This window comes from Schistosoma haematobium, chromosome 2 (assembly GCF_000699445.3).
Source record: "Schistosoma haematobium chromosome 2, whole genome shotgun sequence".
NCBI classification, from domain to species: Eukaryota; Metazoa; Platyhelminthes; class Trematoda; order Strigeidida; family Schistosomatidae; genus Schistosoma; species Schistosoma haematobium.
The window spans coordinates 33,040,234-33,053,206 of record NC_067197.1 but is presented as its reverse complement, the minus strand read 5'-3'; the positions used below and the strand labels follow the sequence as shown (position 1 = coordinate 33,053,206).

The window sequence follows — 12,973 nt, the reverse complement described above, 5'->3', positions numbered from 1 at the left end:
GTACTACTTAAGCAATCAAACGCTAGAACCCTCCAAGTTGCAAATGAGAAGACACAAGTGAAAGAAAGGCTTTTCCAAACAGCATCATATATGATACAAAATTCCCAGGTATTTATGGTAAATACGAAACCATCATTATAGTCATCCAATCCGCATACAGGGGGTTCATAGTATTTTTCCAGTAGAAAGGCTACACGTAGAGATTCCAGAATATTCTTCCAAAAAATGATTGGGTGGAATATCTTCGACTCTTTCTCAGTTTCTTAAAGCCTCTTCGAGTTCACCTGTGGGCTATCCTCACAAAACTATTGAACTTACACGTCATTCTTTTATAGTGTTAATTTATTATTTATATGTAAACTAAATTTATTTGTTTACGTTTTGTCCTTTATTTGAGCATACAATTATGAGAATTAGATAATACAGCTAATCACTGGATATTAAGACTATAACTCTATAATCTTGATTAATAAACTACTATGTGACAATTCACTTCGTGTTGTTTTAATTGTATTTTCCAATTGTTATTTAGGACTGAAATTGATCAGTCTCATGTTGGTATATGTGAATCCTATGCGGATTGCCTCGATATAGTCTTAAGTTACAAGCTTTTTCAACATAGATGGATAGTAGCTAGCAGTGAAATCCAAGACGCGTGTTTCGTTCTATTTGGGACTTGTCAGCTGGATGTATTTGCATCGCACAGTTGATGTTTACCCCAAGACTGCTAGTCACTAACCATCTTTACTTTAAAACACTATGTAATTGACTAAATGAAGTCAATTTTTCACTCATTCATTGTTCAATATTTACTATGATAAATAAATTGTTCTTTCCATGTGAATAGTAAATAAGTTCAGTGAAAGTCACATGGAAATTAATTTGTTAGGAAAACTTCACCTTTCGTTTTTGATTTATTTAAACATAAATAGAAGAATAATCATTAATTTTACAAAAATAGTTCTTTCTTTCTTTCTTTCAGAAAAATTATAATATGCATCAGTTATTTTAATCCACATAGATATGCCTGTTGTGAATTAGAAAACAGGTCAGGACAACCAAAATGTATTTGAACACAAAATAACAGAATAATCTAGTAAAATCTGAAAATCATACAGTAAATACTTAATTTTCAAAATCTCAATCAGTCGATTGTCTCAAACTTGATTGTTCCTTCATTTTCACACTAATTACTCCTTTTTCTTGTTCTCTTCCCTTCAATCTACTTAACCTTCCACCGCTTCACTTTCAAATGATGATACATACTACTTATATCTGTCTATATCAGTAGCATACACCACATACCAATTAATGTATTCTGAGTAAATACAAATACATATTAATGAAGGTGTCTGTATAATAGTGTTGTATAGTGTTGTAGAATACCTTCATTTTAGAAAATGTTCATTTGTTATGACAACATAGTTTTTGATAATAAATATCGGATAAACCTAATTTTTCAACATATCTAAATGATTCTTTACAAGATTGCTATATGGTTTGTTTATTGACAAATTTCATATTTCCCATAAACTAATCAACAATATTGTAATGATTGTAACTTATGTCTATCTTCATTTTGACGCTTAGATTATAACTTCAGTCTTTAATCATGCAAGTAATAACATTAATAATAATAATATCAGATGGGTTTTGTGGATATTATAGTAATTTCAATGGTAAAGATCCACGAAACCCAACTGAAATTAATCAACATGTGCTGACTGGTGACTGGCTTCAAGAGGCATTTCATGGAGTTCTAGTGAGAAGTAGTGACCAGTGGAGTTCAACCAGGTCTGTTGTGAGATAGTAACTCACTGAAGACAATGGTGGATGTACCGCTCAATTCCGTGGATTAGCTGGAGTTAGACATTAACACCGTTGGATGCCGACTCAGTGGTCTAGTGGTTAAGTGCTTGCGCGCGACACCAGTAGGTCCTGGGTTCAAATCTCGCAGATGGCAAGATCGTGGACGCGCGCTGCTGAGGAGTCCCACAATAGGACGAAACAGCCATCCAGTGCTTCCAGGTTTTCCATGGTGGTCTAGCTTCAACTGACTCATGATCTTAACCATTGAAATAATAATAATAATGTGAAATTATAATAAATGTTCAGAATGGCATCTATATTAAAATCTGATTTATATAAAACGTAAAAGAAATATTCTAACTAAATAAGAATATAAATGTAAGTAAACCTATTAAAGACACAATATGAATTTCTGTAACAATCATCATTTCAAAAAAAAAACACAATTTAACACTAATTCATGTACTGCATAATGCACATAGCTGTAAGAATGTAAATTCTATCAATAAATCTCTTAGTTACAAGAAAAGATGGACAGTGGCTAGCAGTGGAATCCAGGAAGTGCGTTTCTCCTCATTCGGGACTCATAAGCTGGATGTACCTGCATCCCAGTGTCGATGTTCACTCTGGGACTCGAACCCAATACCGTTTGCTTCAAACGCTATAACGTTATCCAGCTGACGAGTCTAAAATAGGACGAAACACGCATCCTGTATCCCACTGGCAATCATCATCCATCTTTGCTTATAATACTTGTGATTTAAAACAATAAAGAGGCAATACGCACAGTATGCACATATGCCAATAAGATACTGATCAATTGCAGTCCTAAACGTCAATGAGAAGATACAAGTAAACAATACCAAATGAATTTATCCTCTTAGTTATATTTTCATTAACAGTCAAATAATATATTTTTGTACACAATGAGCGATTCCATATATTACTGTCCGTTTCAAGTACTCTGTCAATTTAACTTACTTCCAAGACTGAAAGGATTTAACTAACTGTTCTATCATTCTCAAGGAATAACCAATAAATCATGCATTAGCAAATGCAGAAATCTTAACTACAAATTCTACGTTTTGCCTATCGGGCTTGTTATATATATGGTGTATAATTGTCCCTATTTGTCTTCTGTCCATATCTGTCTAGTTGACTTTTGGGTAATTATTGCATGGCGAACTTTGACGGCCTACTTGAACATCCAGGATATCTGTTCCTGCCATCTAGATATTTTAACAAGTTATCTGTCCAGTACTTTCAGGTTTTCAATTGTGGTCTAGCTTAGATCGACTCATGAATTCAACTATTAAAATTATTTGTTTTTGTTTGTTTTAACACATCATTATGTCTGTTAATCACATAACCTATTCAGGTGTCTTCATGAAACATTTACAATCTTTCTCTGTACAAGTCGCAAAAACGTATAATCCGAAGCATCGTGGAAGCTGGCAATATGCATTGAAAAGAATGAACATTATTCAAATGTCGATTCCTAATCTGCTTGCATATAACTGACTATCATTCAATATTTATCGTCAGCAGTGATCAATAAACAAGAAAAAGAAACTTATCGAATTGCTTTTTTATCCTTTTTTTTCTATTGATTTTTAATACTTTTTTTGTATATCAATTTTAAACAGAATATCCTACTGAACAATTGAAAGCTTGTTCAGAATGTTCTTGTTTTAACAGACAGATATGGTTGTTTATCACATACCCACACACACAGAGATACACAAAAAAGTTTTTCCTCAGATCAACTTTAGTTTTTCATTCGTTTGATATTGAAATATGTTTTGAATAGTGAAGAATTACTTGTAAAACATAGTGACTGATTAGAATTACACTAGCAGTAAAACACAAATATATAGATTTACACAGAATTGTATAGTCGTTCTAGTTCATTACAATGAACTGATCAAGACTGATAAATTATTCATCAAAGGATCCTCAAAATAGGGCTGTGAATATGTTGCCTAAACTTAATTTAATATTTGAAATAGAAATTTGATCATAACGTTTATGTAACAATTTGATTATAGCTTCAAGCTTGTTTGAAAGTTGTTATTATTAGTGAGTCGAATAACCAAAGACAGAAAAACACAAATAGAGAACACTCTTCATATCAACGTTTTTATATTGATAAGGTTTCACATGGTTACATAGTGAGTTTTGCATCTGGAATAATGATTAAACAGAACATACTTTAATAAACAGCACTAGTAGAATTATTTACCCAAGGAATACAAAGTACATAGTGCGGATGACAAGTATATTTTTTTAAAATCCTAATGAGTATAAAAATTGTACTTTTGACGTTTCGTGACTTAATGTAAGACACTTCTTCAAAGCAAATTAATTTACATTGAAGAAGTGTCTTACATTAAGTCACGAAACGTCAAAAGTACAATTTTTATACTCATTAGGATATAACAAAAATATACTTATTAATAACCTCCTATCAAATGCTCAATTTATTTGGAACTAACAAGTCCAACCTTAACATTGATACCTATAAATATAGAGTATTGATTGTCCTTATGAAGATAACAATTAGTTTTATTTTCAACAATCCATTCAAACAGTTAAGTGTACTAACACAGTTATGTTTCGTTGTTAAGTAAATTAACAGATAATCATTTGTCAGAAAGAAGGAGTTAGGACTTCCATAACCATAGTAAACTCAAAAGTGACTCACTGTTACAGTATAGCGCTCATGATTTCAGCAGAAATTATACAAAACACTTTGTCCCAAACCTTATCACTGAATCCTTTTTCTCATAATGAACTCAACCTTCTATTGGGATTATTCAAAAGCACCTATAATTAGGAAACCGAAAATCACTCGTCATGTATATTTCATACCAAGCTGAATAATGCTAGCTACTTTGATCATAACGTGATGTCAAATAATATAAAATACCATCATTTATTAATTGTAAATACAACGTATTTTGATCAATGAAGTCATCCTTAACAGTCTGTCTGTATCTAATGATAAGCATCAAAAAATAATTCAGAGACTATTTGATTATAAAACTCAACCGTTCAACATCGTAATTTACACCAAAGTTAAATATTAAAGTTCCTCACGAAAACCTGTTGAAAACAATACGGCTGTACTTCATTACCGATATACATTTTAATTTAATTAAGAAAAGTACATAAAATATTTGATAAATAATCCATTACTATTTCAACCAAAATTCTGGAATATTTCATCTGTGCTTCAATGATCCCTTTTTGTTCTTTTACAAATTACTACATGCTTTATTTTACAAATTGTTTAGATCATCAACTACACTGTGGTTACCTTACTGAACGTGATCCATTTTTACTGGCTGTTGTCAAAGATGATATACAAACATATGGAATTAGTCAATATCGTGCAATTTTATGGAGAAAAACAGTGAGTATTAACTACTCATTTTAGTAACTTTGTGTTGATTATGTATAGGTCTAGGGTTGTGTTCACTGTGTGTCTTGTCAACATCAAGATCTAAAGAACGATAGTAATATTATATGTGGACAATGATGAGAATCTTTAAAGTAGGATGAAACCGTTTACTAACTCTTTCATTTTTCGATATCATTTTGTAAATGAAATTCCTAAGTTCATAATTATTTGTCTCAATAATATCAAGTAGAAACGAGAGATATGTGAGCGGACTGTAAGATTTTACTATGATTTTCATGTTATGTAAGTGAACACGAAGTGCCTAAATGAATTTAGTACTTTCATACTGAGTAACTGAGCTTTGCGTTAGATTACTAGATCTCCATTTATTTATCGATCTACCCAAAATGAACTGTTGATCATCGAAACTGAAAAACATCGAGTTAGTTTCTTAAGTAAATTTATCATTTTTAAGTGACTGATATAATTTCAACTACTGATTCCTGGTTAGGTGCTCATCATATAGCGAAATTGATCAACTGACCGTTCAATTAATTATGAAGCCTTCAAATGAGTATTATAGCCAGGGAGCTTTTGTTGCATAAATTACTGTATAGAGATGAAAAAATATGACTACATACTTAGTAATGGTTTGTATTTGGCTGCTTAAGAAATTCTGTTTTTTTCTTCTCAAACAACTGTTTTCTTAGATCCCAAATTAACGATAATTATTTTCTTCTTCTTTTGATAGGGTAGTCAAAAATTATGTATATCATATAATCCAACAAATGCATTGACCGCAAAAAAGGTATTAAAGTAAGTAAGAAGACTGATTTTAATCGTAAAACATACACAACGTTTTTTCGTCATGTTAAGTTTTAAATGGTAGATGTTTCAATGATTATCCATTCTTCATAAACAAAACATGAATAAATTCGTTGGACACTAACTGAGCAGTGGCTAATAAAATCCTGCCCTAGTGAGGTTGGTGAAGGTCATAACGCTTAGGAGAAAGGATCGGAACTGTCGTACAAGGATAAGTCGATGACTAACCTTCAAATGCTTTGATAATGTAAATAAACAGTGAAAGAGAATTCATTTTCACAGTGAATTCATGAATTGATCTAAGCTAGACTATCATTGAAAACCTGAAAGCACTGAACGGTCGTTTTGTCCTACTTTGGGATCCCTTAGCAGTGAGCATCCGGCTCAGTGGTTTAGAGGTTACGCGTTCGCACGCGCGACCGTAGGTCCTGGGTCCGAGTCACGCGTGCAGGTTCGTGGATGCGCACTGCTGAAGAGTCCCATCCTAGGGAGAAACGGCTATCTAGTACTTCCAGGTTTTCAATGAATTTCTAGCCTAGAATCCAACTACTTAAATATTACAATCTTTATAAATGCCTATACTAATTCTTGTTTACATTTAAAATTATTAGTTTGATCAATTCATGTCAGATTATTGTCAACCTATTTTTGTGTATTCCGTAAAAATTTGTTATATCATATCAAAAAATATCTTTCTCAAACTTATAAAACTATCACTTAAAATGCTTTCTTCATACTGTCACCTCCCTTATTTGTGTATGACTGTCGCTGCCAACGGAGAGGAAGCGTTAGATAGAAAATGTTTAGACTTAGATGACTCAGAAGGTCGACAGAAATCAGCGCGCCAGTAGACTTGACATTTCGACGAGCCCAAACTGTGACAGAGACTGAAATACGGCGAGCGAAACAATGGCTAGTACGATTTACTTAAGGGGTGTTGATTGTGGTGTATGGTACTTATACGGACAAATTTAAGTAGTGTGTATCGTGAATTGGGAGTAGGATTCTTACTGTCAGAAGAGGAACTTGAGGAGAAGAGAAAGAAAAACCAGAGGAATTCAAGCAGCAACAAGGATTAAGGAACAATGAAGTTTGTAAGGGACACTTCATGGAAGATGCGCAAATAGTATATTTAAAATATTGTTTACATTTTTCATAAATGCACTGTCTAATTTTGCATAATGCATTGGATTCATCCTACCCTTGTCTTTGTTCATTTCACTATCACTGTATACAACGAACTTAGAACAAGTTAAAAATCTGTTTAAATTAAGTATCCATTACTATGATCTTCCGCGTATGTTCTTATCAGTTTGATGTTTCCTAGCGTTGCTAACAAACACCATGCGATTTTACAAAGTATATAAAATCTCATTTTAACAATATGTTCCAATTATTCATACATTAATAAATAAATAAACAAAGTATTTTTAGGTAGCTAGGTTTTGGTTTTTTAGAGAATGTTAGCAACTTGGCAAATGCTCATTAGGCTGTTAAATTAAGTTCTGCTTGAATAAAATTACAGTGATCTGGTAAACAAACCACAGAACCCAGGTTTGTTTATATTGATAGAGCATTATTATTGAGTACAAAACCAAAGCACGAATATTACATAGTATGTTATGTAATTTAACCATTCAACAAGCTAATTGTTAGATGTAGATTTCTTTTACCGATGTTATAAAAATGTTCTTTTTTCAATTCATGAATTAATATTTTATATTACAGAATGTTGGCTTTAAAAGAGTTTGTACGTGTTTACCTCCTAAGTTGTTTATTTTTTTTTAATAATCTTTAACAGCTTTTTCGATATTCATCGGGTAGAGAAAGGACCACGTGGAATATTGAATTTTGAAGCACAAAAAGATGCACTTACTTTAGAAGAACAAGAAGTAAGGACCGATTTCATTTACTAACTGTAGAATGTATAGATCTGCACTATTAAGGACTAGACAAGCATGAGATTGATCACCACCCAGTGATCAATCAATTGTGATTACATCTCAGTCCTACAGGAGGTTAGTCACGGCTCGGATAGCTCAGTGGTAACGTCTCTGACTGTGAAGCTGGGTGACACGAGATCGAATCCGCCAGGGAGCACCAGTTCCCTCGAGATTACAGGTACACCTTGCTGACGAGTGCCAAGTAGCACGAAACCCGGGTCCAGGGTTTCCTGTTGACTACCTCCAACCACCATCTAATCTCAATACATAGTGCCCGCAGTGTCGAGTCACCTAGACTGGTGGCCACATTGCAACATGATCGATAGCATTCGATCTGCACTATTAAGGACTAGACAAGCATGAGATTGATCACCACCCAGTGATCAATCAATTGTGAGATTTCCATTCTATTATTTACCAATTATATATTAGAATACATTTAGTTTTAAAACATAATCAACTTTATGAATGACAGTTTTATAAACAACCAAATGCAAATGCTGTAAAAAGCCTTTTATTGACTCCAGGTAGATTGTTCGTTGCTTGTTATCGAAATATACATATCGCCAATCCTCATATACAATTATCGACTTAAATCGCGTTAGTGAATAACAGAATTAAATAAGTCAAATATAAGAATGAACTTTTGGATACTCATATTCTGTACAATCGTTGATCAGAATAGATAATCAGAGAGACGGAGCAAAGAAATGGAGAGAGAGAGAGAGAAGTGAAACTAAATGACGCGCAGCGGAGAAGGCGAGTGAGCCAATTCAATTTAGCAAAATGTGATAAGATATTTACAGTCAGGCAAAAATAAGTTACGGACATGAGATGAGTAAGATAAGAAATGCACACACATACGCTCATATAAAAACAGTCAGGATTGATAAGTGAATAATTAACAAGCTTAAAATGTAGCTTGAGATGAATGAATAAATTGGTTTGTCCAGAAGCTAGAATAACCCATGTATGCTTGGCATAGGGCCAGTCACTACATTCTGTCCTGTAGGTATACTTTTTATTCTACTGACGATATGTGCTTCAAAATATTACAAAAATTATTTAGAAGGAAATGATTTAGTTCACAGTCGTTGAACTATTTTGGCCGTTAGGCGTGTATTCTTATTGTATTTCCGGTTTATTAACATAATATTCTGTGACAAACAACACACTTCTTTTATAACTAACCTTTATCAGAGTCATGCTGGATTATTTGATGGAAATTTTACACCATTTTAAGAAACTTTTCATAATGAGCTAAAATATGATATAGAACTAAGGAAAATAAGGAATTACTAGACAGGACTTTATTTCAAGTTTTTTGGATTTTCGACTATTTGCTATAGTGATTCAACACAAGACCTAGCATATGACGGTTACGTTACGGTGGTATTAAGAATGTGGCACTGTCACAATTAAACTGCAGTTGAGAGTTTAAAAAAAATAACTTAGAATTCTATGAGTACCAACTTGTATTGCTTATTACGTGATACTTAAATCCTGTATAGTTGCTGCTGATGAGTTAAAAGCAAGGATAAAATTGTTGTCTAATCCACTTTGTCATTCATTGGTATGCTAGTTACTCGACATTTATTTCTGGTGTTTATTTATTCAGTTTTATACCGAGTATTAAGAATAAGATCTACCCAAACCAATGAGAGGAAATGCAAATCCGTCATCAGCAGTTGGTACTTGAATAATTTGTCCACTTTACCACTTCTCCATATTGATTACAGCTTGTTATAAATCATTTCAATCATTAATTAAACACTGAAACATATGATAAGGATATTTCAAAAATCAGAACATGATTATCCAAGTTATTTACTGTTAGAAATATATCTAGTTAAAACTGACTTTTTTGAAGACTGGTTACATTACCATTTACCTTCCTCTAAGTTCATCAGACAATCAACAGGACTGAACAGGTGTCTTAGTGTCCTCTAAGTTACAATGTTATTTCTTTCCTATTGAGACTTACACTATCATAAGATTTTAACTAATGATTTCCTAACGAACTACAATTCATAATAGCGTATGACAAATATTTGATTATAAAAGTCATTAATATAATTTTAGTTGTCAACCATTTTCGTATGACAATTAATGGCTTTTATTAGACCAAAGATAAACAATATCAACTCTAAAGTGATTAATATTGATAAAAACATATTGTTTTTTCTTCATTTTCTGAGGTCAACTTGAAGTGAAAAACAGTGTTCATATTTACATTATATCATTTGAAGGACACACTAAATCCTAAATGGATATATATATGACTTATCTTTCATTTATCATTCCACTCAAGCATCTCAACTCAATAACTCATTATTATCTACTGGCTCACGTTTAAGAGTCTATTTATTTGAATAACTCGAAGGTTAAGAAGTATAATTTTTCAAGATTGCGAAAACTAAGACCTATTTGTAATGATAAAATATGATTTAGGAGAAAATTAATCTTATGAATATCTATGAAATGTTTTAATGGTGGTATGCGTTACAGATTGACATTAGTTGTCGTTTTACTGAAAATGAAGAACTAAATGGTCGTTCATTTCTAGTATCCCAGCATGTGATCTAACAACTGAACACTCAACGTGATGACAGAAAATTCTTCGTCCAATACTTTATGAGATAGTAAGTGGATAATGCTGAGAATCCTCAAACTAGAAGAAAACATCTGTTCATTACTTCCTCGTTTACAATTGTACCCTAACCGATGAGATGTTTTTTTATTATTCTATTTTCAAAATCAATGGAAGTGCATGTATATTATGAAAGTGATGTGATAAAGATCAATATTCTTAATGACAGTATCATAGCAATATAAGATTTTATTTGGGGTTGACTATATTAGCCCTTCGTAACCCTTCGATCGAGAATCCTAGTGAGCGGCCTCTGCTCTTTCACGAAGTATCATAGAAGTAAGTAATAATAATATTGAAAGGATATTGATTTTTTCTGACATTTAACATCCTATCACCACAAAGTAATAAAAAATAGAACATTTTATTTCATTATCTTTTATTATTTTCTTTACAAAGGGTTCAGTAAATTTTAAATTTGGAGTGCTTTATTGCGTTGAAGGTCAAACATCAGATCAAGAAATGTATAACAACGGTTAGTTGTTTGTGAATTTTATTATTCAACTTCTCTGAATAATTCTCAAAATAATTGAATAAAATTGTGTTTAGGTCATGATTAAGATTTATCAAAGGATATATACTAATCATTCAGTTTCTTTATTCGAAGGATTTAGGAAATCAGTTATGATTGGTAATTGTATAATCTTGATCAAGATGTACCAGAAATTATAAATTCTGTGTAATCTGAGAATTGGAGATCTTGTTATTTCATTAATGAAATCACATTTTACATGAGTGTATCTTATATGACCTAAATCATTCAATGAACATAGAATAACATATTATATGTCATCGTGCTTCAGTCTCATAATGCTAAATATACTTTACAGTATTTCTTTTAATCAACAAAGTATCACTGAAGTATTTCATAATAAATAAGCAGTTATTTTCTTCTCTTTACTAACAATCTGAGTGACAGAAGAAAGACTAGACTTGTTAAAGCTTATGATTACATCATACTGAAACCTTTCAACGGACAGTTTTCCTTTAATAAATGTGAAATAGGAATTAATCCTTGAAAAGTATAACTTAGTATGAAAATGGGACCAAAACAGCAGCAAGAAAGAAAATAAAATGAGAAATAGTACTTTTTCATAAGGCATTCATTCTTTCATTCATAAGAGATTTAAATAACATATTGCACTGGAAAGAAACTGTAGCTCTGTTGTTCATTCTCAACGTGACGATATCACTTTAAACACTTGGAAATTTTTGTCATCAGTGTTGTCTGATATGACAAAAATGCCTTATAATTTACCAGTATAGTTTGAAGAATACGACTTCAGTAAAACTTTATTCCCTAACCCACTCATCATCGTCAAGCGTTTCAAAACTGCATGAGAGTAACACGCTTTTCATTACTTCAAAATGGATAGATTTAGCAATGCTGCAGCTTTCTACAGGAGGAAAACTAAGCTGGCGCCACGACTATCTTGCTCAGTATATATTTTGTCAACAAGCGCCTGATACGGACTACCGGTGAACTATACCATAGAATGGAGAGAAACTCGGATAGTGAACAATAAGTTGTGCAACTAATGATCACGGATTTGCACTGTACTTTTCGAAACCAGCAAAGAATTTCCCAAACTATGTAGGGATTATAAATTTATTTACTTAATCTGGTTGCTATGAGACTTAAAGAATTATTCGTATAAAAATGCATTAATTTAAAGGCAGTGTGATGGTTAGTCATTACATCTTTTAGTACAAATGTTATAATTCTCTATTATTACAACCCAGCTATTCTTATCACTTAGTACTCTTGGACACTAATTCATTTAACAAGTCCTCAAATCAGAACACGGTCAGACAGAAAAGAAATTATATTCCCAATAACAAGGGTAGATGGAAGTAAGAAGAACACTAAGAAAAACGTTAGTACATTTATAGTTTCTACATGAGAAAATTCTAGTGTTCTCCAAGTATCGACTGGTGCTGATTGGGTAAGAATTATCCAATCAGCGTGCGTCAACGCAATCGTGCATGAAGTATGCTTTAATACAACACAATACAAAATCTTGCTCTAACTACTGTAATCTCTAGTTTTTTATTGATTTCAACGATCCTGAGTTAGGTAAAAAATTTTAAGAAAATCCTATTTCTGATTTAAAATTCCAAGACAACAATCTATGGATTATAATTTTCAAGTTCTCTTATTATTTGCTATTTTGTTGTTGTTGCGATAACGCTAATCATTCATTTTATTGATTATCCGGTAACAAAGAACACACCTAATAAGTAGTTTGCTGTAAAATTCAATCAAACTTTAAATCTAATCTGTCTATGAAAAGCTTTCTATCTTATATCTTTCTTCTCATCTAATGTTTGTTGTATTCTCTT

The 12,973-nt window shown here is 32.2% G+C and overlaps 1 protein-coding gene across 1 annotated transcript in view; it reads left to right on the top strand.

Annotated features, from left to right (window-relative positions):
• The window catches only part of GARNL3 (GTPase-activating Rap/Ran-GAP domain-like protein 3), a 132,236-nt gene that overhangs the window by 73,232 nt on the left and 46,031 nt on the right, over positions 1–12,973 (top strand). Inside the window, exons 4-7 of the mRNA XM_051214994.1 lie at positions 5,106–5,224; positions 5,964–6,028; positions 7,839–7,929; positions 11,030–11,105. Coding sequence (XP_051068180.1) covers positions 5,106–5,224; positions 5,964–6,028; positions 7,839–7,929; positions 11,030–11,105 — 351 coding nt within the window. The remainder of the gene's footprint in view (positions 1–5,105; positions 5,225–5,963; positions 6,029–7,838; positions 7,930–11,029; positions 11,106–12,973) is intronic.